Here is a 27,208-nt window from a genome sequence, read left to right as displayed (position 1 = left end):
GTCGTGGAAGGTGACTAGAGAAATATTCCATTTCCATGTCTTATCCTGACACCCGGTCCACAAAAACAATGGTATATGAACCTCATAGACCGTAATGGGTACCTGTTCTAATCTGAATGAAGTCTTACTATGTAGAGAACCGGCCTCACCTTACAGGAAATTTTTCCTAGTAAGTAATATAGTGTAATCGGACAAAAAAAATAAGACAAGTATCAAATTACAGTATATTTATACGGTCACATAAGTCATCAATTACTGCAGACAAAATTAGTCATGACATTAATATAATGCAAGAAATAAATTAAACACTAGTAAATGTAATTTCATTATTTAAAACAATTATAAATATAATTATTAATGGGAAGGAGGGTCTCAAAAAAACAACTAGAAATACAGTGAGAAATTGGGAGAAAAGCATATATTCGGGGTATTTTGATTTCCTACATTGTATGCTTTGTAACGCTAATATTTCCCTGTATTACTCTACATCACTATGCACTGAGCTGTGCTGCGGTGGAGCGAGACCGCTTTCTCTATGGGATGACCACTCAAGCACTCTTTTACCCCATACAAAGGGTGGCTCAGTCAGCGTTCTTTCAAAGTCATGTCCCAAATTGTGGGCTATAAGTGCAATTAGCTTATTGTCTGCTCCTTTTGGTATAACGCAGCTACCGAAATGTATATTATACCTTGTTCTCATGCCACAGATGGCAGTAACAGTCTGCGCCACATCTGCAGTGCTACTTGCTAGCTAATTGGTCGTGCAACCAGTTTAATAATATTTGGTCCTGCACCTTGGCCGATAGTGTGAACCTCTCACCACCAAGTAATTTTGAATTCATAGATGGGACGTTTGCAATAATAGTGGTTAACTAGGTGCTTATCGCACACTCCAATGCACTGGTGCTCCACAGTGATGCCTCGCTTGCTGAGATCACTGACTATACAATGGAGGAGGTCATACACATCAGCCACTGCTTCCCAGGGCCCAAAAGACACATCCACGTCGCACTGATGCTCAAAGTGCTTGGATTCGCTCTCACTCCTCTCAAAACGTAACGCGTTGAACTGTGGGCATTCATAAGGAGTAATGGGCATCTCTTCCTTGAAGACGCAAACCTTCAGCTTGGCAAACCTGGCCTTCCTCTGCATAGCGCGAAGTTTCCCGATCTCAATGATCCGTTCCAAGTGATCTTTAAAAGAAACATTCTATAAATAGGCAACTATGGACATACACAGCACAGCGTTCCCTATATATTTCATTATGTGCTCTATTACTGGGAACATTAAAAATCAAGAATTGTGAAACACTGCTCATATCAGCTCAGAATAAAATATAATACATGTGGATTTCTTCCTCCACGTTCTTCCTCCACCTCTATATTCTATACATGCATGTGCCACAAAGCTCTTCCCATGCTGCCAGGTACTGGTGCCACCACTTCTTGTGGTCACTGCAGGGCCAGTGGTGGCTGCTGTAGACCATCACATATGGCACACAGTTGGGCTACGGTAACAAGACTGAAAAACCACTTTAAAACCCCTTCCCGATACTATTCATTCTTCCGTCAAAATAGCCGTAGAAACCCCTTCCCGATATTTTTTATTCTTCCATCAATATAGCCATAGAAGCCCCTTCCCGATATTTTGTATTCTTCCGTCAATATAGCCGTAGAAACCGCTTCCCAATATTTTTTATTCTTCCGTCAATATAGCCGTAGAAACCCCTTCCCGATATTTTGTATTCTTCCGTCAACATAGCCGTAGTAACCCCTTCCCGATATTTTTATTCTTCCGTCAATATAGCCGTAGAAACCGCTTCCCGATATTTTGTATTCTTCCATCAATATAGCCATAGAAACCCCTTCCCGATATTTTTATTCTTCCGTCAATATAGCCGTAGTAACCCCTTCCCGATATTTTTATTCTTCCGTCAATATAGCCGTAGTAACCCCTTCCCGATATTTTTTATTCTTCCATCAATATAGCCATAGAAACCCCTTCCTGATATTTTTTATTCTTCCATCAATATAGCCATAGAAACCCCTTCCTGATATTTTTTATTCTTCCATCAATATAGCCATAGAAACCCCTTCCTGATATTTTTTATTCTTCCATCAATATAGCCGTAGAAACCCCTTCCCGATATTTTGTATTCTTCCGTCAATATAACCGTAGTAACCCCTTCCCGATATTTTTTATTCTTCCGTCAATATAGCCGTAGAAACTCCTTCCCGATATTTTTTATTCTTACGTCAATATAGCCGTAGTAACCCCTTCCCGATATTTTTTATTCTTCCGCCAATATAGCCGTAGTAACCGATTCCCAATATTTTTTATTCTTCCGTCAATATAGCTGTAGAAACCCCTTCCCGATATTTTTCATTCTTCCGTCAATATAGCCGTAGTAACCCCTTCCCGATATTTTTCATTCTTCCGTCAATATAGCCATAGAAACCCCTTCCTGATATTTTTTATTCTTCCATCAATATAGCCGTAGAAACCCCTTCCCGATATTTTGTATTCTTCCGTCAATATAGCCGTAGTAACCCCTTCCCGATATTTTTTATTCTTCCGTCAGTATAGCCGTAGGAGGGATTTTTTTTTTTTGATGAATAAGTTGTATTTTTGAATGAAACTATTCATTTTACCATGTGATGTAGTGGAAAACAGGTAAAATTACAATTGTGGCAAAATTGTGAAAAAAGTGCAATTCCACAATAGTCTTTGGTTTTTGAATTTACGGCATTCAATAAGCAGTAAAAACTACATGGAAATCGGATTATCTTGGTCTGTATAAGTACGCAGATTGCAAATATGTTTTTTTTTATTTAAGAGGTGAAAAAAAATGTGTAAACTTGTAAATAAAAATAATAATTCACTTGTTTCATCATTTTCCAAGACCCACTATGTATTCTTTTGGTCAATGGCTTGTTTTTTTTGCGTGGCGAGCTGCTGTTTTTATTGGTACCATTCGGAGGTAGACACAACATTTTGGTTGCTTCTTACTACATTTTTTGCAGTGATGCGGCAATTCATTTTCTCTTTTTACCAATCAGGTTGATTAATATCTAGTATATAATTGTCTAAGGGTCACTTCCGTCTTTCTGTCTGTCCTTCTATTATAGATATTCATTGGTCGCGGCCTCTGTCTGTCATGGAATCCAAGTCGCTGATTGGTCGTGGACATTTTGCCACGACCAATCAGCGACAAGCGCAGTCCGGCGACAACATGGCCGCTCCTTCCTCCCCGCAGTCAGTGCCCGCTCCATACTCCACTCCAGTCAGCCCTCACACAGGGTTAATGCCAGCGTTACCGGAGCGCGGTGTAACGCACTCCGCTTATGCAGCTCTTAACCCTGTGTGACCAACTTTTTACTATTGATGATGCGTATGCAGCATCAATAGTAAAAAGATCTACTGTTAAAAATAATAATAGCAATAAAAAAAAAACGTTATTCTCACCCTCCGACGTGTCGTCCTGTCCTCGGCAGTGCAAGCGTCAGGTTCCGGTGCGAAGGATGCTATGTGGGAAGGACCTGCCATCACATCACGGTCATGTGACCGCGACGTCATCACAGGTCCTGCGCTCATACCAAACCTGGGACCGGAAGCTGCCGCGTGCACCGCACACAGGCGACAGGACTACAAGGGGCCCTTCAGAAGGTGAGTATGTTTATTTTTTATTTTTTAACCTGTTACATACGTGGCTGGGCAATATACTACGTAGCTGGGCAATATACTTCGTGGCTGGCCAATATACTACATGTCTGTGCTGTATACTACGTGGCTCTGTGCTGTATACTACATGGCTGGGCAATATACTACGTCACTGGGCAATATACTACGTGGCTGGGCAATATACCACGTGGCTCTGTGCTGTATACTACATAGCTGGGCAATATACTACGTGGCTGGGCAATATACTACGTGACTGGGCAATATACTACGTGGCTGGGCAATATACTACATGGCTGGGCAATATACTACGTGGCTGGGCAATATACTACGTGGCTGGGCAATATACCACGTGGCTCGGCAATATAGCATGTGGCTCAGCAATATACTACATCACTGGGCAATATACTACGTGACTGGGAAATATACTACGTGGCTGGGCAATATACTACGTAACTGGGCAATATACTACGTGGCTGGGCAATATACTACGTGACTGGTCAATATACTACGTGACTGGCAATATACTACGTGACTGGGCAATATACTACGTGGCTGGGCAATATACTACGTGGCTGGGCAATATACTACGTGGCTGGGCAATATACTACGTGACTGGGCAATATACTACGTGACTGGGCAATATACTACGTGGCTGAGCAATATACTACGTAACTGGGCAATATACTACGTGGCTGGGCAATATACCACGTGGCTCGGCAATATACCACGTGGCTGGGCAATATACCACGTGGCTGGGCAATATACCACGTAGCTGGGCAATATACTACGTGACTGGGCAATATACTACGTGGCTCTGTGCTGTATACTACATAGTTGGGCAATATACTACGTGGCTGGGCAATATACTACGTGGCTGGGCAATATACTACGTGGCTGGGCAATATACTACGTGGCTGGGCAATATACTACGTGGCTGGGCAATATACCACGTGGCTCGGCAATATACTACGTGGCTGGGCAATATACCACGTGGCTCGGCAATATACTACGTGGCTGGGCAATATACTACGTGACTGGGCAATATACTACGTGACTGGGCAATATACTACGTGGCTGAGCAATATACTACGTGGCTGGGCAATATACTACGTGGCTGAGCAATATACTACGTGACTGGGCAATATACCACGTGGCTCGGCAATATACCACGTGGCTCGGCAATATACCACGTGGCTCGGCAATATACCACGTGGCTGGGCAATATACTACGTGACTGGGCAATATACTACGTGGCTCTGTGCTGTATACTACATAGTTGGGCAATATACTACGTGGCTGGGCAATATACTACATGTCTGTGCTGTATACTACGTGGCTCTGTGCTGTATACTACATGGCTGGGCAATATACTACGTCACTGGGCAATATACTACGTGGCTGGGCAATATACTACGTGACTGGGCAATATACTACGTGGCTGGGCAATATACTACGTGGCTGGGCAATATACTACGTGGCTGGGCAATATACCACGTGACTGGGCAATATACCACGTGGCTGGGCAATATACTACATGGCTGGGCAATATACTACGTGGCTGGGCAATATACTATGTGGCTGGGCAATATACCACGTGGCTCGGCAATATAGCATGTGGCTCAGCAATATACTACGTCACTGGGCAATATACTACGTGACTGGGAAATATACTATGTGGCTGGGCAATATACTACGTAACTGGGCAATATACTACGTGGCTGGGCAATATACTACGTGGCTGGGCAATATACTACGTGACTGGGCAATATACTACGTGACTGGGCAATATACTACGTGACTGGGCAATATACTACGTGGCTGGGCAATATACTACGTGGCTGGGCAATATACTACGTGACTGGGCAATATACTACGTGGCTGGGCAATATACTACGTGACTGGGCAATATACTACGTGACTGGGCAATATACTACGTGGCTGAGCAATATACTACGTGGCTGGGCAATATACTACGTGGCTGAGCAATATACTACGTGACTGGGCAATATACTACGTGGCTGGGCAATATACCACGTGGCTCGGCAATATACTACGTGGCTGGGCAATATACTACGTCGCTGGGCAATATACTACGTGACTGGGCAATATACTACGTGGCTCTGTGCTGTATACTACATAGTTGGGCAATATACTACGTGGCTGGGCAATATACTACGTGGCTGGGCAATATACTACGTGGCTGGGCAATATAGCACGTGGCTCGGCAATATACCACGTGGCTCGGCAATATACTACGTGACTGGGCAATATACTACGTGACTGGGCAATATACTACGTGGCTGAGCAATATACAACGTGGCTGGGCAATATACTACGTGGCTGAGCAATATACTACGTGGCTGGGCAATATACCACGTGGCTCGGCAATATACCACGTGGCTGGGCAATATACTACGTAGCTGGGCAATATACTACATAGTTGGGCAATATACTACGTGGCTGGGCAATATACTACGTGGCTGGGCAATATACTACGTGGCTGGGCAATATACTACGTGGCTGGGCAATATACCACGTGGCTCGGCAATATACTACGTGGCTGGGCAATATACTACGTGACTGGGCAATATACTACGTGACTGGGCAATATACTACGTGGCTGGGCAATATACTACGTGACTGGGCAATATACTACGTGGCTGGGCAATATACTACGTGGCTGGGCAATATACTACGTAGCTGGGCAATATACTACGTAGCTGGGCAATATACTACATGTCTGTGCTGTATACTACGTGGCTCTGTGCTGTATACTACATGGCTGGGCAATATACTACGTGGCTGGGCAATATACCACGTGGCTCTGTGCTGTATACTACATAGTTGGGCAATATACTACGTGGCTGGGCAATATACCACGTGACTGGGCAATATACTACGTGGCTGGGCAATATACTACATGGCTGGGCAATATACTACGTGGCTGGGCAATATACTACGTGGCTGGGCAATATACCACGTGGCTCGGCAATATAGCATGTGGCTCAGCAATATACTACGTCACTGGGCAATATACTATGTGACTGGGAAATATACTACGTGGCTGGGCAATATACTACGTGACTGGTCAATATACTACGTGACTGTGCAATATACTACGTGGCTCTGTGCTGTATACTACATAGTTGGGCAATATACTACGTGGCTGGGCAATATACTACGTGACTGGGCAATATACTACGTGGCTGGGCAATATACCAAGTGGCTGGGCAATATACCACGTGGCTCGGCAATCTACTAAGTGGCTGGGCAATATACTACGTGACTGGGCAATATACTACGTGGCTCTGTGCTGTATACTACATAGTTGGGCAATATACTACGTGGCTGGGCAATATACTACGTGGCTGGGCAATATACTACGTGGCTGGGCAATATACTACGTGGCTCTGTGCTGTATACTACATAGTTGGGCAATATACTACGTAGCTGGGCAATATACTACGTGGCTGGGCAATATACTACGTGGCTCTGTGCTGTATACTACATAGTTGGGCAATATACTACGTGGCTGGGCAATATACTACGTGGCTGGGCAATATACTACGTGGCTGGGCAATATACTACGTGGCTGGGCAATATACTACGTGGCTGGGCAATATACTACGTGGCTGGGCAATATACTACGTGGCTGGGCAATATACTACGTGGCTGGGCAATATACTACGTCGCTGGACAATATACTACGTAGCTGGACAATATACTACGTAGCTGGGCAATATACTACGTGGCTGGGCAATATACTACGTGGACATGCATATTCTAGAATACCCGATGTGTTAGAATCGGGCCACCATCTAGTTATATTATATTTTGATAGACTGAATCTTTTCTGGACTTAAACATACCACATACAGTGGCATGTAAATGTGCCCAAACTTTTGCATTGGCCTAATTTCCTTTTTTTAAATTTTTAAGGTGTAAAAATAGACAATATATTTTTTTTTTGCCTAAAATACAAAGGAAATGTGTCATCTTTAGTTTCAGGCCTTTTAGAGATAAATTTATCTTCAACTTGCTTAACTGCTCACAATAACAGCAATTCTGCCAAGGGGTGTCCAAACTTTCATATGCCACTGTATATTTGTGTATTTTTTTCTTAGTTTTTATTTTTAATGGAGGATGAAGGAGGGAATTCAAACATATTCGTTTATATTTTTAGTCCCCTTAGTGGGCTTGAACCTGCGATCATCCAATTGCAATATTGCAGTGTATAGCAAAAATTAAGGTCTTTAACTAATGTCATTCACATGACATCTATGGGGGTCTTCAGCAGATCTCCAGCTGTCATGGCTACCCTTTGTCTCCACAAATGGCTGTGGGAGGTAGATGATGACTGAATAACACAGCTACAATCTGGCAGGAAAGATGCGGGCTCAGTTACCGAACCTGCATCAAAGACAAGGATCTGACATATGATGTAGTACGTTATGTTGGGAAGGTGTTAAGGAGGACCTGTTGTCAGGTCACAAGTGGCCAGTTTGACTTCTTATTTTATTCTCACTGCTCACTGTAGTATTCCTTTTTTGTATTTTAAATCTGCCTTCAGGTTCCAGGAACATGAACCTTTTTATTTAGTGCTAATTTGTATATGATCACAGGATTCTTTTGGCAATAAAACTTATTACTGAATTAAAAAGCAAATATCAGGCACGTATAGTAGGTTTTTAAAAATTGCAAAAATGAGATGAAAGAAAAAAAAATTGCCATTTTTAACCTGGTGGCAAGAACTCTAAGGGCAGGACACAGACTGTCGTATTTCTCGTGGGAGAATTGCATCGTAAACCTCGTACTGGCTGTCGGCTCTCCTGACCTGAGCTTGACGGCTGCATAGTAATCCATCACGCAGTCTTGCTCAGGTCAGGAGAGGTGCCAGCCACTCTGTGCAGTGCGATTCTCGCAGGAGAAATATGGCAGTCTGTCTCTGCCCTAATAGTTAGGCTCTGTTAGTACTTTTGCCTTCCACTGGAAGTGACAATATACCTCTGCTAGAAGGCTCTGACGCCATAATACAAAAAGGATTATCAAAATGTATATCTTTTTTTACTGCAGATCTTTGCATAAAAATGGCGTAGTTTGCTACATATATTCCATACAAAAAAAAACACAGTAAAAAACACTATTCCGACTCATACTCGCATGCTATGAGGTATGGTGGGCGTCTACAAAAATTTACTCAGGTGTGTACACAATTAAAGCTGAGTTCAAGCAATAAGGTGCTCATGTGCCTGGGATTTTTCATGGTAAGTACTAATTTTTTATTATAACGAAGCATTCTAGGAAATATTTCCCAGGGATTTATTAGGCCATGTTCACACTATGCGGTTTTTACTGCGGAACCGCGGCGATTTTGCCGCTGCGGGTCCGCAGCTGTTTTCCATGCAGGGTACAGTACAATGTTACCCTATGGAAAACAGAAACCGCAGTGCACATGATGCGGAAAAACCCGAAAAAAACCGCGCAGAATTGCTGCGGAAAAAAAGAAGGACCATGTCACTTCTTTGTGCAGAATCGCAGTGATTCTGCACCCATAGAAGTGCATTGATCCGCTTACTTCCCGCATGGGGCTGTGCACACCATGCGGGAAGTAATGCGGATAATGTGCGGGTTATACCCGGGAGACTCTCCTCCAGGCCCCGGGAACCATATTTGTATTAAAAAAAAAGAATTTAAAATAAAAAATAATGTTATACTCACCTCTGAAGTCTCAGCGCTGCACGCGGCCGTCCGGTCTCAGGTTTGCTATGCGACCAGGACCTTCGGTGACGTCGCGGTCACATGACCGTGACGTCACCGAAGGTCCTGGTCGCACAGCATCTTTGGAACCGGACCGCCGCCTGCAGCGCCGAGGAGATTGAGACGTCAGAGGGTGAGTATACCATGATTTTATTATTTTTAACATTACTATTGATGCTGCATATTGCTGCATATGCAGCATCAATAGTAGGGGTAAATCCCGCAGCGGAACCCGCAGGACAAACCGCGATAAATGTGCAGGGATAACCGCAGCGGGTTTGCCCTGCAGATTTATCAAATCCGCTGCGGGAGAACCCGCAGGATAAAAAGGAACGTGTGAATGTGGCCTTATAGTACCTATTTATGTCCATTTATGATACTGGGAAGAGAATAATCAATAAATGTCGCAGTCTACGATGCAATAGTAAGAACATAAATATTTCCTTACCTTTATAATAAGGCATTAAGTCCAGGAATGCTTGCCTCACTTTCTCTCCGGTAAGAGGCTGCATCTTGTCCAAGAGGTCAAGCAGTGGCCCAATGGAATAGTACTGAGCCTCTTTGTAGACCATTTTAACACGGCTTCGGGGAGGTAGTTCACCACAGCGTAAAAAATTTAATATATCTCTAAAAATAAAAACATTTCGTTACACTGATGACAAAAGTGGTCCCAAACGTTAACATGTGATGAAGACATTATGTCATTAACAATCAGTGAATTGAGAGCTTGGACTTAATCCCACATTTAAGCTGGAGTCACACACAACGTATAAAAATACTGTCGATTTTTTACAGACCAAATACGCAAAAATACGCTGAAAACCTCATGTTCAGTTACATAAATTTTTGCCTAGCGGCTTTAGATCTGATGCTATCAATCTTCTGCTTGAAAAATGAGGCAAAGTCTTCAGCGGAGATAAGTTGGGAGGGAGGAGGTGCTGGGGGACGGAGGAGAGAATTGAAGGTGTTGAATAACTGGTTAGGGTTGTGAGACAGAGAGGATATGAGAGATGAGAAGTAGGTTTGTTTAGCTGTGGCGAGTGTGGTCTTGAAAGTAGTGAGGGACTGTTTGAATGCGATGAAGTGCTCATTGGAGTGGGATCTTTTCCGTCTGCGCTCAGCAGCCCTGGAAGCTCGCCTCAGTTCTTTGGTCAGGCTGGGGTGCCAGGGCTGTCTGTTGATTTTGCGAGCTTTGGTATGTGTAAGTGGGGCAGCAGATTCCAAAGCTACAGCTATTGTGGTGTTATATAGAGCGGCAGCGTCATCCGCATTGTGTATGGAACTTATGTCTGTGAGAGGGAGGAGGGATTCAGAGAATGAATGTAGGTCAAGATGTTTAAGATTTCTGCGAGGGTGTGAAAGTTTGTGGGGTGGGGATTGTAGGCATGGAGTGGAGAGAGATGAGAATGTGAGAAGGTTGTGGTCAGAGAGTGGAAGAGGTGAGTTAGAGAGGTTAGATAGGGAGCAGAGGCGGGTGAAGATGAGGTCCAGTGTGTGACCATCTTTGTGAGTGGCTGCAGAAGACCATTGAGTGAGGCCGAAGGAGGAAGTGAGAGATAGAAGTTTAGTGGCAGCTGAGAGGGAAGTGTCAATGGGGATGTTGAAGTCGCCCATGATGATAGTGGGGATGTCCGCAGAAAGGAAATGAAGTAGCCAGGTGGTGAAGTGGTCAAAGAAGGTGGTGGCTGGGCCTGGGGGGCGGTAGATGACAGCTAGTTGGAGGTTGGAGGGGGAGTAGATGTGTACAGAGTGCACCTCAAAGGAAGGGAGGGTAACAGAGGGTGGCCGTGGGATTGGGGTGAAGGAGCAGTTATCTGACAGGAGAAAACCAACTCCTCCGCCATGCTTGCTGCTGGGGCGGGGTGTGTGAGAAAGGTGGAAGCCACCGTAAGAGAGTGCAGCAGGAGAGGCTGTGTCAGAAGGGGTGAGCCAGGTTTCGGTGATGGCGAAGAAGGAAAGTTTGGTAGTAACAAAAAGGATCATGGATGTAGGAAAGCTTGTTGCAGACAGAGCGAGCGTTCCACAGAGCTCCTGTTAGTGGGACTGGGGAAGCGGGAGCTGGGCGAATGGGTATAAGGTTAGAGAGGTTACGGAAGTTTGTGATAGAGCATGGATGGGAGGTAGAAATGACTGTGGGAATATGGTGAGGAGGACCAAGATTTGGAGAGATATCACCAGCAGTGAGAAGGAGCAGAGAAAGTGTTAGCAGGTGGGAGCAGGAAAGGGCATGAGGGGGCTGCCTGTGCTTTGAGACAGAGGATTGTATGTTAAGGAACAGTTCTGAGGAGGAGGTGAGATGGATGGGGAGGTTTGAAGAGGAGATGGACAGTTCTTTGCTAGGAGTAGGGATTAGGGGAGTTTGCAGAAGGTGAAGAATTATAGGGGTGAAAGTGAAAATAAACAGAAACATTGTTTACAGCGACTGGCCAGTTACCTTCAGGTTTAATTCTAATGTAATCATATATATAAATAACAAAGCTAGATAGCAGAAAAGCCGGTTATTCAATTGCCGGCTTTTGCTATCTCCTTCTAAAGCCCGACAGGATGGTTTACATACAGTAAACCATTTCATATCCCTTATTTTTTTTTATATACTCCTCACTACTAATGTTAGAAGTGTTTGTGTGCAAAATTTGGGAGCTCTAGGTGTTAAAATAAAGGGTTAAATCGCAGAAAAAACTGGCATGGGCTCTCGCGCAATTTTCTCCGCTAGAGTGGGAAAGCCAGTGACTGAGGGCAGATATTAATAGCCTAGAGAGGGACCATGGTTATTGGCCCCCATGGCTAAAAACATCTGCCCCCAGCCACCCCAGAAAAGGCACATCTATAAGATGCGCCTATTCTGGCACTTAGCCTCTCTCTTCCCACTCCCCTGTAGCGGTGGGATATGGAGTAATAAAGGGTTAATGTCACCTTGCTAATGTAAGGTGACATTAAGCCAGGTTAATAATGGAGAGATGTCAATAAGACACCTCTCCATTATTAATCCAATAGTAATAAAGGGTTAAAAAAAAAAAAACCACACACTATGAATAAAGTATTTTAATGAAATAAATACACATGGGGTTTTAACATCTTTATTTTACGCTCAATCCAACTGACGACCCTCGATCTTCTGAAAAAAAATGGAAAAATAAAAAAACAACAATATCCCATACCTGTCCGCCATACATGTCTCACGATGTATATCCATCTGAAGAGGTTAAATAATTTTACAACCAGGAGCCTGCTAATGCAGCCGCCCCTGGCTGTAAAAACTGGGGAATGAATGGAATGCAGGGGAACAGTAGCTTTGTAGACTTGCGGTGATGCACCTCCTGGTGGCATAAACTCATATGAACTCTAGCGTGAGTTTATGCCACCAGGAGGTGCATCACCGCAAGTCTACGAAGCTACTATATCTATTCTATGTGTAGACATTTATTTTATCTATTCTATTCTAACCTGTCAGCGTAATTTTACTGTACACCGCACTGAATTACCGGCTTTTCTATAGAACACCGGTGCGTATTTCTCGCAAGTCACATGCATGGTCCGTGTGTAATCCGTATTTTTCTCGGCCGCATAGACTTTCATAGACGGATTTTTTGCGCAATATGCTGACAAACGCAGCATGCTGCGATTTTCTCAGCCCATAAAATACAGCCGAGAAATATACGGCTGATGGGAGCTGCCCCATAGAGAAACATTGGTCCGTGTGCAATGCGTTGTTTTTGCGCCTCTCATATGTCCGTATTCCTCTCTAGTGTGACCCCGGCATTAGATAAATTTGAGCCCGAATGGAGTAACATTTCTGAGGAAGGTGCACACCACTGACAAAATATGCCAAATTCATTAAGTTGCAAGCAGAAAAAATGGGTTGTCTCCAGCGTAAAAATTCATATAAATAAAACTTCACTTTTATTTAGAACTTTCTTAAAAACATGGTCTCAGACTTGTACAAGTTGTAGGGTCCATATTGAACTACCGACGTGTTTCATGGTATGACCATGAGCAAGACCTCATAGGTCGAAACGCGTGCGTCGGTAGTTTACCAGGGACCCTACAACTTGTACAAGTCTGAGACCATGTTTTAAAGAAAGTTCTAAATATAAGTGAAGTTTTATTCCTATGAATTTCTACGCTGGAGATAACCTTTTTTTTCTGCTTGGAATTTGACTACGCCTTTGAGCAGAGCAGCTCCGTGCATGGATGGACCTTGGAATCTAATGAAGATTGGTGAGCTGACTATCCATCTCCTCCTAAAGGTACCGTCACATTTAGTGACGCTGCAGCGATCTAGACAACGATGCCGATCGCTGCAGCGTCGCTGGAGAGCTGTCACACAGACAGCTCTCCAGCGACCAACTATGCGAAGTCCCCTGGAAACCAGGGTAAACATCGGGTTACTAAGCGCAGGGCCGCGCTTAGTAACCCGATGTTTACCCTGGTTACCAGTGTAAATGTAAAAAAAACAAACACTACATACTTACATTCCGGTGTCTGTCCCCCGGCGCTCTGCTTCCTGCACTGACTGTGAGCGCCGGCCGGCCGTAAAGCGGTGACGTCACCGCTGTGCTTGCTTTACGGCCGGCGCTGACAGTCCAGGGAAGCAGACACCGGAATGCAAGTATGTAGTGTTTGTTGTTTTTTTACATTTACACTGGTAACCAGGGTAAACATCGGGTTACTAAGCGCGGCCCTGCGCTTAGTAACCCGATGTTTACCCTGGTTACCAGTGAAGACATCGCTGAATCGGCGTCACACACGCCGATTCAGCGATGTCTGCGGGAGATCCAGCGACGAAATAAAGTTCTGGCATTTCCGCTCCGACCAACGATGTCACAGCAGGATCCAGATCGCTGCTGCGTGTCAAACTGAACGATATCGCTATCCAGGACGCTGCAACGTCACTGATCGCTAGCGATATCGTTGTTAAATTGTTCAGTGTGAAAGTACCTTTACCTTACTAAATTTATTAAGTGGAGTCACCCTCTGTTAACATATTTTTCTAATGGATCTGTGTTTCCAATCCATGAAACATTAGTGTATGTTCTGTTTGCATCTGTTTTCAATAAATAAATTGCTAGGCAACAATAATAATAAAAAAGCTCAGTTTATATCTTCAGTTTTTAAAAACAAAAAGGAGAAAAAAAAAAAAAATGGATGACATATTGATCCATTTTTTTGAGAACGAAAAAAAAAAGCTGTCATGTGAATGTTCTCTCCAAGTTAATATTGCATCTTTGCCACTTGTAAGGCTATGTGCACACGTTCAGGATTTCTTGCAGAAAATTCCTGAGAAAAACCTGAAATTTTCTGCAAGAAATCTGCAAGAAATCCGCATGCGTTTTTTGCGCGTTTTTGATGCGGTTTTTTTTGGACATTTCCCAATGCATTTTATAGTGGGAAATCTGCAAAAAAAAACAAAACGCAAAATTAATGAACATGCTGCGTTTTTTACCGTGAAAAAAACGCATCATGTGCACAAAACATGCAGAATTCATTCAAAATGATGGGATGCATATTGTATGCTGTTTTTTTGCGGGTTTATAGCGTTTTTATCATGAAAAAACGTGAAAAAAAAAACGCGAAAAATCAGCAACGTGTGCACACAGCCTAAAGGGTTTAATTTCAGCAACAGGGGAATTGCTAGTTATGCACGGCTTAAAGGCATTGTTGGCTACTTTGATACTTATTAAATATTCTTGGGATCAGTTTCCAATAACAGATTGTGGGGGTCAAACACATGGCACACCCATCAATGAGCCGTTATCCAGCTGTAGAAGATCAGTGGGGGTGCCAAGTGTCAGACCCTCAACGTTCTGATATTGATAACCTTGGATAGGTCATCAATATCAAAGGAGTGGACAGCCCCATTAATAAAGTGACTGCACTCAAGCTTTATGTAATGTACATAGACAACAGTCACATAAGGCTTCTTTCACACTAGCGTCGGAATCTCCCCGTCGCAATGCGTCGGGGAGAGATTCCGACGCTAGCGTTTAACGCTTTGCACAATGGGTGCAGCGGATGCATTTTTCCGGCGCATCCGCTGCCCCATTGTAAGGTGCAGGGAGGTGGGGGCGGAGTTCCGGCCGCGCATGCGCGGTCGGAAAAAGCGGTCCGTCGGGAGAAAAAAACGTTACATGTAGGGTTTTTTTTTCCCCGACGGTCCGCCAAAGCACGACGCATCCGTCGCAAGACGGATGCGAAGTGTGCAAATCCGTCGCAAATGCGTCGCCAATAGAAGTCTATGGGGAAAAAACGCATCCTGCAAGCACTTTTGCAGGATGCGTTTTTTCTGCAAAACGACTCATTGTGACGGATTTACAAAAAACGCTAGTGTGAAAGTACCCTAACAGGGAATTAAAGAGCCGCTTTTCATTCTGTTTATTGACAGAGGGTCTACTCTGAATGATCAGGATGTCTGTGCGGAGAAAGTTCACAAGTCTGGCTCTGTTTGACATTCCCTTTACTTCCCTTCTCTGTGGCTTGTTTGTGTGGTGTCTGGGCTGGAACCAAGACATTAATAATTATGTCATAGTTAGCAACAGAGATGAGTGTTATGTGTGGCTTCCTGTATAGAATAACGGTGACCCTCAGCATCACTAGAACTTGACATGCCTGCCCCAAAGGCCCCAGAGATTAGGTGGCTTATCATGTCTGCAAGTTCTGACAGGCCTGTATATACCTGTAGCTATGTAACAGGTAAGAAACAAGCCTGCACAATTATAAGGAGCGACGTACACAGTGATCTTATATGATAAGACATGTCTGCCCTGGTGTCACAATGGGCAACATGAAAACTGAGATGATTGACAGGTCTGTATATAGTGCTGTATACCCAGTGACAGTGTCATGTCTGCGGTACACAGCCTCATTCACAAAGTGGACGGGGTACTAGTGGAACATAAAATACCATATTAAAAAAAAAAAAAAATCACAATGTGAGGGCCTAACCGGTTTATTTTGTGCGTCATGACGTCTTACTTTCTCACGGAGAATGAGGCCATACAAAGAGGCTATTAAAATTACCGTAATAGGCTATTTATCTAATGTACAGGCATGCTGAGTCCTCCATGACAGTAATAAACTTGCTTCTTTAATCTTGGTTCGAGATGAGGGTCCTAAAAGAAGAACTGCGCCTCTATAAGCTCACAATGCATGCATTTTTGACTAAAAATCATTTTTCTAGACTAAAAAGTTTACATTTGCCTTCCATAGCCTCTGGGTTGTACGGTCTATTTTGGATGTGGAATGTGGTAACTGAGAATTGTTCAGGTGGTCTAGTGGGAGAGTGTGTACATTTTTTATCTATCTTTTTTTCTCCTTTATGAGCACAAATTACATAAAAATTGAATGTGCGGAGTCTGTAAAAGCAAACTCTTTATTGAAACCAAAGTCCAAAAATTAATTTTAGCTTCAAGTACATACATTTAAGTAAAAAAAATAAATAAATTATGACTACAGGGAGACGGTGCCTTTCTAAATTTGGTAGTGAATTGGGCCTAGCTGCAATATCAGGATCCGCCAATGTGAAAAATACTATATACAGGCCGCGACCACTTTAATCATCTGATTAGCAGGGGCGATAGTCCCGATATTGATCACCTATCTTAAATAAATGTTATCAACAGTTTTAGTCCTTGAAATCTTAAAGCACAAACTAATGATTACTGTACTAGTACATATACAAGGGTCTAAGGTAAAAAAAAAAAAAAAATGGAAAGACCAAAACGACGCTATGCGGATAATGGAAGTACCTACATGACAGTGTCACATTCATGTCTATATCTTCTCAGATATTGCACTTCCAAACAGCAAGGTGGTTCTTATCTCTTCCTTACCCAAAGTATGATCCATCTCTGTCAATAAAGTATCTGCCCTCAGCATCTGTAGGAATGTGGTGACGTCCACTAAACATGGCAGCCAGCATGGTGTCTTCATACCTCTGCAGTGTAGACAGCCTGGTGGTGAAGCACGTGCCTCCCACACTAAGTGGAACAACCTCTGGAAGCTGCAGAAGAATAAAGAACAAGGTACTTCCAGTAGCAATGGTTTATGGATTGAGAGGGAGAATAATGTACAGACCTGGAGTGCGGTGTTCAAGCTAAATACCAATGAGATTACTAAATTAGTGCTTCTGTTTGGCATGGAGCAAGCATACAGCACATATACCTAGTCGCTTCCATAGTGTTCAGAAAAATGTTCACCCAGATAATCATGCACAATAGAACAATTCACAGAGGAGCCAACAATGCCCTGCATTGTGCGAGTCCTGCCAGAAGAAAAGCCTTAAATTTGTGACTTTACAAAGCGCAGGGTGCAGAAGATGTGCTTTTGATTATACCAAAGGTATTTTAAATTTTAATAATTAGATTTCAGTTTATTATTACGTTATGTTGTAAACCACTAAGGGCAGTCAGATTGGAGGCACACTATGTTCACACTGGGCGTTTTTGCTTGTTTTTTTCATTTTTTATGCCCCTTTTTTTTTTTTTTTTTTTTTACAGTACCAGCAAAACCTATGAGATGTCAGAAATCTCATGCACACTGTTTTTGTCACTTCTTTCAGGGTTTTTCACCCAAGTGTGACATACTTATGCATTTTACCTGTGCTCAAAAAATTATCGTCCCTCCACAGTAATGAAATGGCGCTGCCGCCAGGAAAGATTTTTAGCTAGTTACAGACCACAAAATAGGCTCAAAAAGTTTCCTTATACAGTGCCTTGCCAAAGTCTTCGGCCCCCTTGAACTTTTCAACCTTTTCCCACATATCATGCTTCAAACAAAGATACCAAATGTAAATTTTTGGTGAAGAATCAACAACAAGTGGAACACAATTGTGAAGTTGAATGAAATTTGTTGGTTATTTTAAATTTTTGTGGAAATTCAAAAACGGAAAAGTGGGACGTGCAATATTATTCGGTCCCTTTACTTTCAGTGCAGCAAACCCACTCCAGAAGTTCATTGTGGATCTCTGAATGATCCAATGTTGTCCTAAATGCCTAATGATGATAAATATAATCCACCTGTGTGTAATCAAGTCTCTGTATAAATGCACCTGCTCTGTGATAGTCTCAGTGTTCTGTTTGAAGCACAGAGAGCATCATGAAGACTAAGGAAAACAACAGGCATGTCCATGGTACTGTTGTGGAGAAGTTTAAAGCCAGATTTGGATACAAAATGATTTCCAAAACTTTAAACATCTCAAGGAGCACTGTGCAAGCGATCATATTGAAATGGAAGGAGTATCATACCAATGCAAATCTACCAAGACCCGGCCGTCCCTTTAAACTTTCATCTCAAACAAGGAGAAGACTGATCAGAGATGCAGCCAAGAGGCCCATGATCACTCTGGATGAACTGCAGAGATCTACAGCTGAGGTGGGGCAGTCTGTCCATAGGACAACAATCAGTTGTGCACTGCACATATCTGGCCTTTATGGAAGAGTGGCTAGAAGAAAGCCATTTCTCAAAGATATCCATAAAAAGTGTTGTTTAAAGTTTGCAACAAGCCACCTGGGAGACACACCAAACATGGAAGAAGGTGCTCTGGTCAGATGAAGCCAAAATCGAACTTTTAGGCAACAATTGCAAACTAGATGTTTGGCGTAAAGGCAACAAAGCTCATCACCCTGAACACACCATCCCCACTGTCAAACATGGTGGTGGCAGCATCATTGTTTGGGCCTACTTTTCTTTAGCAGGGAAGATGGTTAAAATTGATGGGAAGATGGATGGAGCCAAATACAGGACCATTATTGAAAACCTGCTAGAGTCTGCAAAAGACCTGAGACTGGGATGGAGATTTGTCTTCCAACAAGACAATGATCCCAAACATAAAGCAAAATCTACAATGGAATGGTTCACAAATAAATGTATCCAGGTGTTAGAATGGCCATGTCAAAGTCCAGACCTCAATCCAATTGAGAATCTGTGGAAAGAGCTGAAAACTGCTGTTCACAAACGATCTCCATCAAACCTCACTGAGCTCGAGCTGTTTGCCAAGGAAGAATGGGCAAGAATTTCAGTCTCACGATGTACAAAACTAATAGAGACATACCCCAAGTGACTTGCAGCTGTAATCGCAGCCAAAGGTGGCGCAACAAAGTATTAAGTTAAAGGGGCCGAATAATATTGTACGCCCCACTTTTCCATTTTTGAATTTCCACAAAACTTTAAAATAACCAATAAATTTTGTTCAACTTCACAATTGTGTTCCACTTGTTGTTGATTCTTCACCAAAAATTTACATTTAGTATCTTTATGTTTAAAGTATGATATGTGGGAAAAGGTTGTAAAGTTCAAGGGGGCCAGATACTTTCGCAAGGCACTGTATATTCCTTTTTAGGATTCTGTCTCTGATTGTTTATCTTTGGGGCAGTAACTTTAGGGAACAAGAGTGGATATCTTACTCCTGCCAGACAGATAATAACCAACAACATACAAAATCACAGATTGTAAATATAGAAACCACCGGAGCACTAAGCAGAGGAGTACAAAACTTTGGCAGGGGTGGACCACTAACTCTGGCAGCGTTGTTTGTATAGTGGTGTAGACTTTAAGCAAGAGTGATGTTGCTTTAAGATGAAGGACAGGAGTAGGTCTGTGCCTGGTGTGTTACTGTGAGGAGGGTGAAGCTTATATACAGGAGGTAACTCTGTCTGTCTCTCTCCCTCTTTCTCGCACAGGATGAACTGGAGAAAACATCACCTGCCCCGTTATAATCACGGTCCTAAAAGGTTTTAATTAACCCTTACTTTACAATGATGAATGCTTTATTGTATATCTTGTACCGGGTCCAATTTTATCATGGCTATAAAGAGTTAACATTAACTTCTAAGCCCAAGGGAAGGTCAATCCTTCAGCCATGGTTCCCTAGAGGTTTCCTCCACATGGGGTTTTCCTCTCCCGAGTGCTGTAGGATGACTCTTTGTGAGTCAGAGGTTTGCTAAGTTTAATGCTTTTGGAGGGACTTCTTCTTTATAAGTTTGCAAAAGTGATTTACAAAGAAAAAAATTCTAAAAGTGTCAAATATGACTTGTAATTTATAACTCGTCACAGCTTTGCAGTTTAGGAGTCAGGTGGAAGTTAAGGTGGACTCATTTTAACTAACAGAGGAGGTAAAAAGCTCATGGTAGTGAACAGGCTCGGCTTTGGTGGCCACCCTCAAGGATGTTGTAATGGTAACGTCAATCAGGGGTGGGCACAGTTGTTAAGCATAGGAGTGAGGATAATAGGGTCATTGGTGCCCTGAAAGTTTACTGGCTCTGCTTGAATGGCAAACCAGTGCGTGCTGCCCCTTTATGGCTGTCTGTCCTGGTGCTGTATGTCAGACAGCTGGGGGTATCACAGTACTTGTGAATCCCAATGTACTAGCACTTCTCCTGATTCCTACTTTGATTGTTTTAATCCTGTGATTAAAATAAAGCTGTGGCCTTTTTGATAACCAAAATAATGTGTTTTGCGCATTTATTCCAGCCTCTAAGTTTACTGTAGTTATGGTTGTTTTAAGATGGAGTGGGGATCCGTACCATATCCAAAAGTCATGTAACTTGTGTATTCTCTACTTTCCTTACTATGCATTGCATAAAACTCAATGAAAATGTAGAATAAGATTTCCTCAAATCTATATACAATGCCCTCTTAACAGTCTTCCATTTTAAACGCAATATCTCTATCAGTAAAGCAGCAAGCGAAGAAAATACAAGCGTGATCGCTGATCAGGCCCATCTTAGCTCACAGTATGGTGCTGTCAGTATAGGACATTGTTCCAGGCTGTTTGCATTGGAATGTATCCCTCAGACAGAGCTTCCAGGACATCCTGACCATATGCATCTGGCGCTGCTAGCGGGAAAGGGACGGGGACTGTGCACATGATTATTCTGGGGGAAGGCCAGAACTGCAGAGATCAATGTCATTCCCGTACATTTCCTGGAATTTCTGCTTAGTGCTTCCTCCTCTGGGTGTATAATACAAATGATGCTCTTTTTGGGTAAACTCCTAAGTCTCATTCTTCATTTCATGGAAAAAAGAAGATTAGCATCTACAGCTGAAACCAGAAGTTTACATACACTATATAAAAGACACATGTGCATGTTTTTCTCAGTATCTGACATGAAATCAGAATAATCCTTTCCTGTTTTAGGTCAATTAGGATTACCATAATTATTAATATTTCCCAAATGCCAGAATAATGAGTATATCTATATAGTGTATGTAAACTTCTAGTTTCAACTGTTTATATTTACACTAGTCTTACAGCCTTCATTTTACAACTAGTGAAACAGAAAAAAAAAAAAACACCTTGGAATCTTATAGGCAAGATGTGGGCAGACCATTACCATCAGGTGGCACACAGGTGCCCACCCTGTTGCACACAGCTTTCCTCATTTTTCAATAAAGCCTGTTTAAATCAACATATCACCTCAGTGATTCCGCCTTCTGCTCATGTCACCAAGCCGGAATACAGAACTGGGGAGTGGAAGAGACTGCAGCTCAGAGTGGGAGGAAATATAAAGAGTACAGGAGGGCACATAGACGACGCTGTAAAGTGGGTCATGTGGGGATATTGACAGTACACATTATAAGCCCAAATTATGTTATTAGCACTAGTGATGAACGAACGTGCTCTGATAAGGTGTTATATGAGCATGCTCATGTGCCCACCGTGTCTTTGGGGTGCTCTAATACTATGTTCGACTCCCCGCGGCTGCATGTCTCGTGGCTGTTCGATAGCCACAACACATGCTGGGATTGCCTGTTTGCTAGGCAATCTATCACATTTGTACAAGCGTAGTTGATGTGATTTTATGAAAGCTCATGGCCACTGTGCAGTTAAAGAAGCTGCTGAACTGTGTATTTTTTTTATACATTTTTCCCCTGTAGTCCTATAGGCTTCTATGGGGAGCCCAAAAAATGCAGTAAAAAATACTGTTGTGTTTTTAAAGGGGGTCTGTCAACAAGTCAAAAGGGGACAGTATTTGCTCTTATTTTCTTCCTGCTACTCCAGAATATTTTTTTTTTCCCTTTAAATCCGCCATATGAGTCTTAGCTATATGGGGCTTTTCATTTAGTGCTACTTTTATGGTCCTTACAAGGTGGCGTGGCACACGGGATTCTCTAGGTGACATGTCTTTAAGCCGCTCTGAATTATTACCCTGTGGGCACTCCCCCATTGATAAAGACCACAAAAAATGGCCCATATCTCTAGAACCGTTTGGTGGATTTATTTAAAAAACAAAATACTAAGAGAAGCAGCAAGAATAAAATAAGAGCAAAAACTGGCCAATATTGACTTGGGGACATGGCCTCTTTATATGCAGAATTAAAGGTTTTCTGAACATAAAAATGCATTAATAACTGATGCTTTAAATCTGCCACTAAAAGAAATCAAATAAAAGGGGAAAATGCAAAAAAAAAAAAAAAAAAACAGAACAAAATCATAATAATTAAAAATAAACTATTTCTTATTTAGGGGGGTTTGGGGGCAGTCAGTAAACATTCAGAAGAATGACGATATGCAAAAAAAAAAATTGTATGTAAAAACGACTTGCTACTCCTATATCCAGGCTTCAGAATTCAAAAGACGCCAGTCAGCTACGGCTGTGTTCCCATGTCCAGAAATCATCAGTAAGAACGGATCCAGCAGCAATTTGTGGGCAAAACAGTTGTGCAGACAACTTTTTAGTCCGTCTTTAAATAAGTGATCTGTTCAGAATCGTGTTTTTTTGTTTTTTTTTAACATTGAAGTCTATGGAAAATGGACTGGTTAATTACTCATCTATTTTTCTTTCATTTGTAACGGATCCGTATTTTACTTGATTGTTGCTGGATCCGTTCTAAAGGATCACTACCGGACATGTGAACATAGCCTAAAAGAAATGAGCGGACCACTCTTCTGGCGGTTTCTGCTCTGAATATGCTCCATACTTTACAATACAACGGGAAGGCTCAAACGAAGCCCAAAAGATGACCCAGGCGTCTTTTTGAGTGTTTTCGCCTCAGTCACCACAAGCAGTTTCTTCATTGCTGAAAAGACAAAAAAAGAACAAGTGGAAAGCGCCAGTAAAAAAACACCATGAAAGAGTCAAAAATGAAGAAGCAAGTTCTCTGAAAATGACCAAAAATATGCAAAAAACATGCTTCAGGGCAAATAACACCAACGTGCCCTGAAGTCGCAGCATTTACACCATGTTGGGAATATATACTGCTCTTTCACGCTGTGTTTCTTTCGCTCAATAAGGCTACGTTCACATTTGCGTTGTTGTGTGTTGCGTCGGCGACGCAACGCACAACGCATGCAAAACGCATGCAAAACGCATTGTTTTGTGATGCATGTGTCCATTTTTGGCTTGATTTGGATGCAAAAAAAATGCAACTTGCAGCATCCTCTGCGCCGACGCTTGCGCCAAAAATGACGCATGTGTCACAAAACGCAAGACAACGCATGTCCATGCGCCCCCATGTTAAATATAGGGGCGCATGACGCATGCGTCGCCGCGGCTGCGCCCGACGCAACGCTAATGTGAGCGTAGCCTAATAGTGTGTTCTCAAGATTGTAAGTTATTCCTGATACCTTAATTCAATGTTCCCCAACTCCGATCCTCAAGAGCCACCAACAAGTCATGTTTTCAGGATTTCCTTATTATTGTGCAGGAGATAATTGCATCACCTGCACGGGCAATAATTCCATCACCTGTGCCATACTAAGGAAATCCTGAAAGCATGACCTGTTGGTGGCTCTTGAGGACCGGAGTTGGGGAACACTGCTTTAATTCCTAATGGCACCCCCAGAGATAGCCAAGCGCTGTGCTCATCTGTCACAATTAGACCTCTACTGCAAAAAAATATATAATATTAACCCCTTACCGGCATCGGACGTACTATACCGTCCGATGCCGGCTCCCCTGCTTTGATGCAGGGCTCCGCGGTGAGCCCGCATCAAAGCCGGGACATGTCAGCTGTTTTGAACAGCTGACATGTGCCTGTAATAGGCGCACCTATTAACTAGTTAAATGCCGCTGTCAAACGCAGACAGCGGCATTTAACTACCGCTTCCGGAAATGATGTCATCGCCGACCCCCGTCACATGATCGGGGGTCGGCGATGCTTGTGAATGGTAACCATAGAGGTCCTTGAGACCTCTATGGTTACTGATGACCGGTGGCTGTGAGCGCCACCCTGTGGTCGGCGCTCACAGCACACCTCCATTTCTGCTACATAGCAGCGATCAGCAGATCGCTGCTATGTAGCAGAGCCGATCGCGTTGTGCCTGCTTCTAGCCTCCCATGGAGGCTATTGAAGCATGGCAAAAGTTAAAAAAAAAAGTTAAAAAAAATGTGAAAAAAATAAAAAAAAACATAAAAGTTTAAATCACCCCCCTTTCGCCCCAATCAAAATAAATCAATAAAAAAAATATCAAATCTACGCATATTTGGTATCGCCGCGCTCGGAATCGCCCGATCTATCAATTAAAAAAAAGTATTAACCTGATCGCTAAACAGCGTAGCGGGAAAAAATTCGAAACGCCAGAATTACGTTTTTTTGGTCGCCGCGACATTGCATTAAAATGCAATAACGGGCGATCAAAAGAACGTATCTGCACCGAAATGCTATCATTAAAAACGTCATCTCGGCACGCAAAAAATAAGCCCTCAACCGACCCCAGATCATGAAAAATGGAGACGCTACGAGTATCGGAAAATGGCGCAATTTTTTTTTTTTTTAGCAAAGTTTGGAATTTTTTTTCACCACTTAGATAAAAAATAACCTAGTCATGTTAGGTGTCTATGAACTCGTACTGACCTGGAGAATCATAATGGCAGGTCAGTTTTAGCATTTAGTGAACCTAGCAAAAAAGCCAAACAAAAAACAAGTGTGGGATTGCACTTTTTTTGCAATTTCACCGCACTTGGAATTTGTTTCCCGTTTTCTAGTACACGACATGCTAAAACCAATGATGTCGTTCAAAAGTACAAGTCGTCCCGCAAAAAATAAGCCCTCACATGGCCAAATTGATGGAAAAATAAAAAAGTTATGGCTCTGGGAAGGAGGGGAGCGAAAAACGAACACGGAAAAATGAAAAATCCCACGGTCATGAAGGGGTTAAGAAAGCATGATATGGGCACCAATGTACTACACTATTCTATACAGTAAAAAGATGGAAACCCCAATGTATTCCGCCTGCATGGAGGCTTTTGGAAGGGAATGTTAAGGTTAGATATGTGATGGGAGCTTTCCTTGTGCACATGGTAAATGGACACAGAAGACACAGGCTCCGATACATCCTCAATGGTGACCAGTAACTATATGGGGAGACACAGACACTGCATGTGGGATAATGTCATGGTACCTCGCCGTAAATATATCCAGTCCTTGATGTTGCATTAACAAGGAGAATGACTAATATGGTGGAAGAATAAACGTTTACAACTACAAGTAAAACACAAAACCTTAGGGGAAAAGAACAGGAGAACACTTCGGACAGGGGAACTCGGCAGCAATGGCAAATTGGCAGATTTCGCTTTAGGACTAACAGAACAAGAATAAACATGGCGCATCCTTCCGAAACAGATCCACTATTCTAATCATTGCTATGCCACCTAATAGGTTTTATTTGACAAACCTTTTCTACCAGGATGCCACTTTCCTTGCTGTTAATGGCTTTGTTGAAAAGGGTAATATAATCACCCACTATACATGCTCCAGCTCTGAGGACCATGTGCGATTCCAAACTGCTGGGAGTTGTAGTGCTAGTGGCACATACACCCCACCGACCCAGCTGCTCTATGGTGAGCGATGCCAGGTCACCACACGATGCCAAGGTGCTACCAGAAGCCTGAGATCTCACATCAGGGGACGATACCATGCTCTTATAGATTTCTATCACCAATGTGCATTTTAGATTATATTGAATATTTTATTACACTTGATTTTTCATATTATACTTATTTTTTTACACTTATTTTTGCTTATCCTTGTATTTTAGATGTTCATATTTTACATTATATTATACATGATTTTCATATTATATTTTAGACTATATTTATAGTATACTTAAATATTAGATTGTATCTAAATGTTATAGTATACTTGATTTTTGATAATTTTATGTTATATGTTCTATTTTACAGTGCATTGTTATTGTATTATACTTTTATTTTTATACAATATTTTAGACTATATTTCTATTATACATGAATATTAGATATTTTAGATCAGATTCTGCCTGCATGTTATATGATATTGTCCTATGACCCCTGCCTGGCACATTGGAAGCGTTCCCACAGCAGCCACAAGTGGCACATCACCCAGCACCAGAGCCCCCCATGCTGCCCACCCAGGACTGTGCCAATCCCTGTGTGCTCAGCCCTGCCCAGCCAATGGGTGCCAGCTGAGGGAGTGGGAAGGACAGACGCTAATGGAGACTGCCAGGAGCCTGGCACAGACCTACCTGCGGCGGGGGCAGCTTTCCGTGCAGGGAGAAGGTGGCACTGCTCGGGGTGGGGGTAGCTGGCTCGATCAGCTCATCTTCAGCATCAGAACTCGACATGGCATCATCCGGGGTCCCTCTGTCGTCACACTGCCCCGAAACTACCACCATCCCTCTAAGCTTCTCTGCCGGGGCCTCACTTGTCAGAGCTGGGGAGGGCTGTGCGGGCACGGGTAGGTCACAGCCGCCTGGCACTCATGCTGTGCCAGTCCTGAGGTGTATGTGGTTTATGTGCCCGGGCTGTGACCTGTCTGTACACACTTGTATCTGGCATCACCCCGGAGCTTGTCT

General features: G+C 42.9%; 1 protein-coding gene across 1 annotated transcript; it reads right to left on the bottom strand.

Moving 5' to 3' along the window:
- Positions 1-212: 212 nt before the first annotated feature.
- Positions 213-27,208, bottom strand: KCTD7 (potassium channel tetramerization domain containing 7). Its single transcript, XM_069757389.1, has 4 exons — positions 26,879-27,208; positions 17,268-17,437; positions 9,887-10,065; positions 213-1,193 (listed from the first exon to the last, which is right to left on the bottom strand). The coding sequence occupies exons 1-4, from the start codon at positions 27,026-27,028 to the stop codon at positions 817-819; spliced, it is 876 nt and encodes a 291-aa protein (XP_069613490.1). The 5' UTR covers positions 27,029-27,208; the 3' UTR covers positions 213-816.

Source organism: Ranitomeya imitator, chromosome 3, assembly GCF_032444005.1.
Source record: "Ranitomeya imitator isolate aRanImi1 chromosome 3, aRanImi1.pri, whole genome shotgun sequence".
Taxonomy (NCBI): Eukaryota; Metazoa; Chordata; class Amphibia; order Anura; family Dendrobatidae; genus Ranitomeya; species Ranitomeya imitator.
Note: the sequence above shows the minus strand (reverse complement) of the source record. Positions and strands in the feature narration are given on the sequence as shown.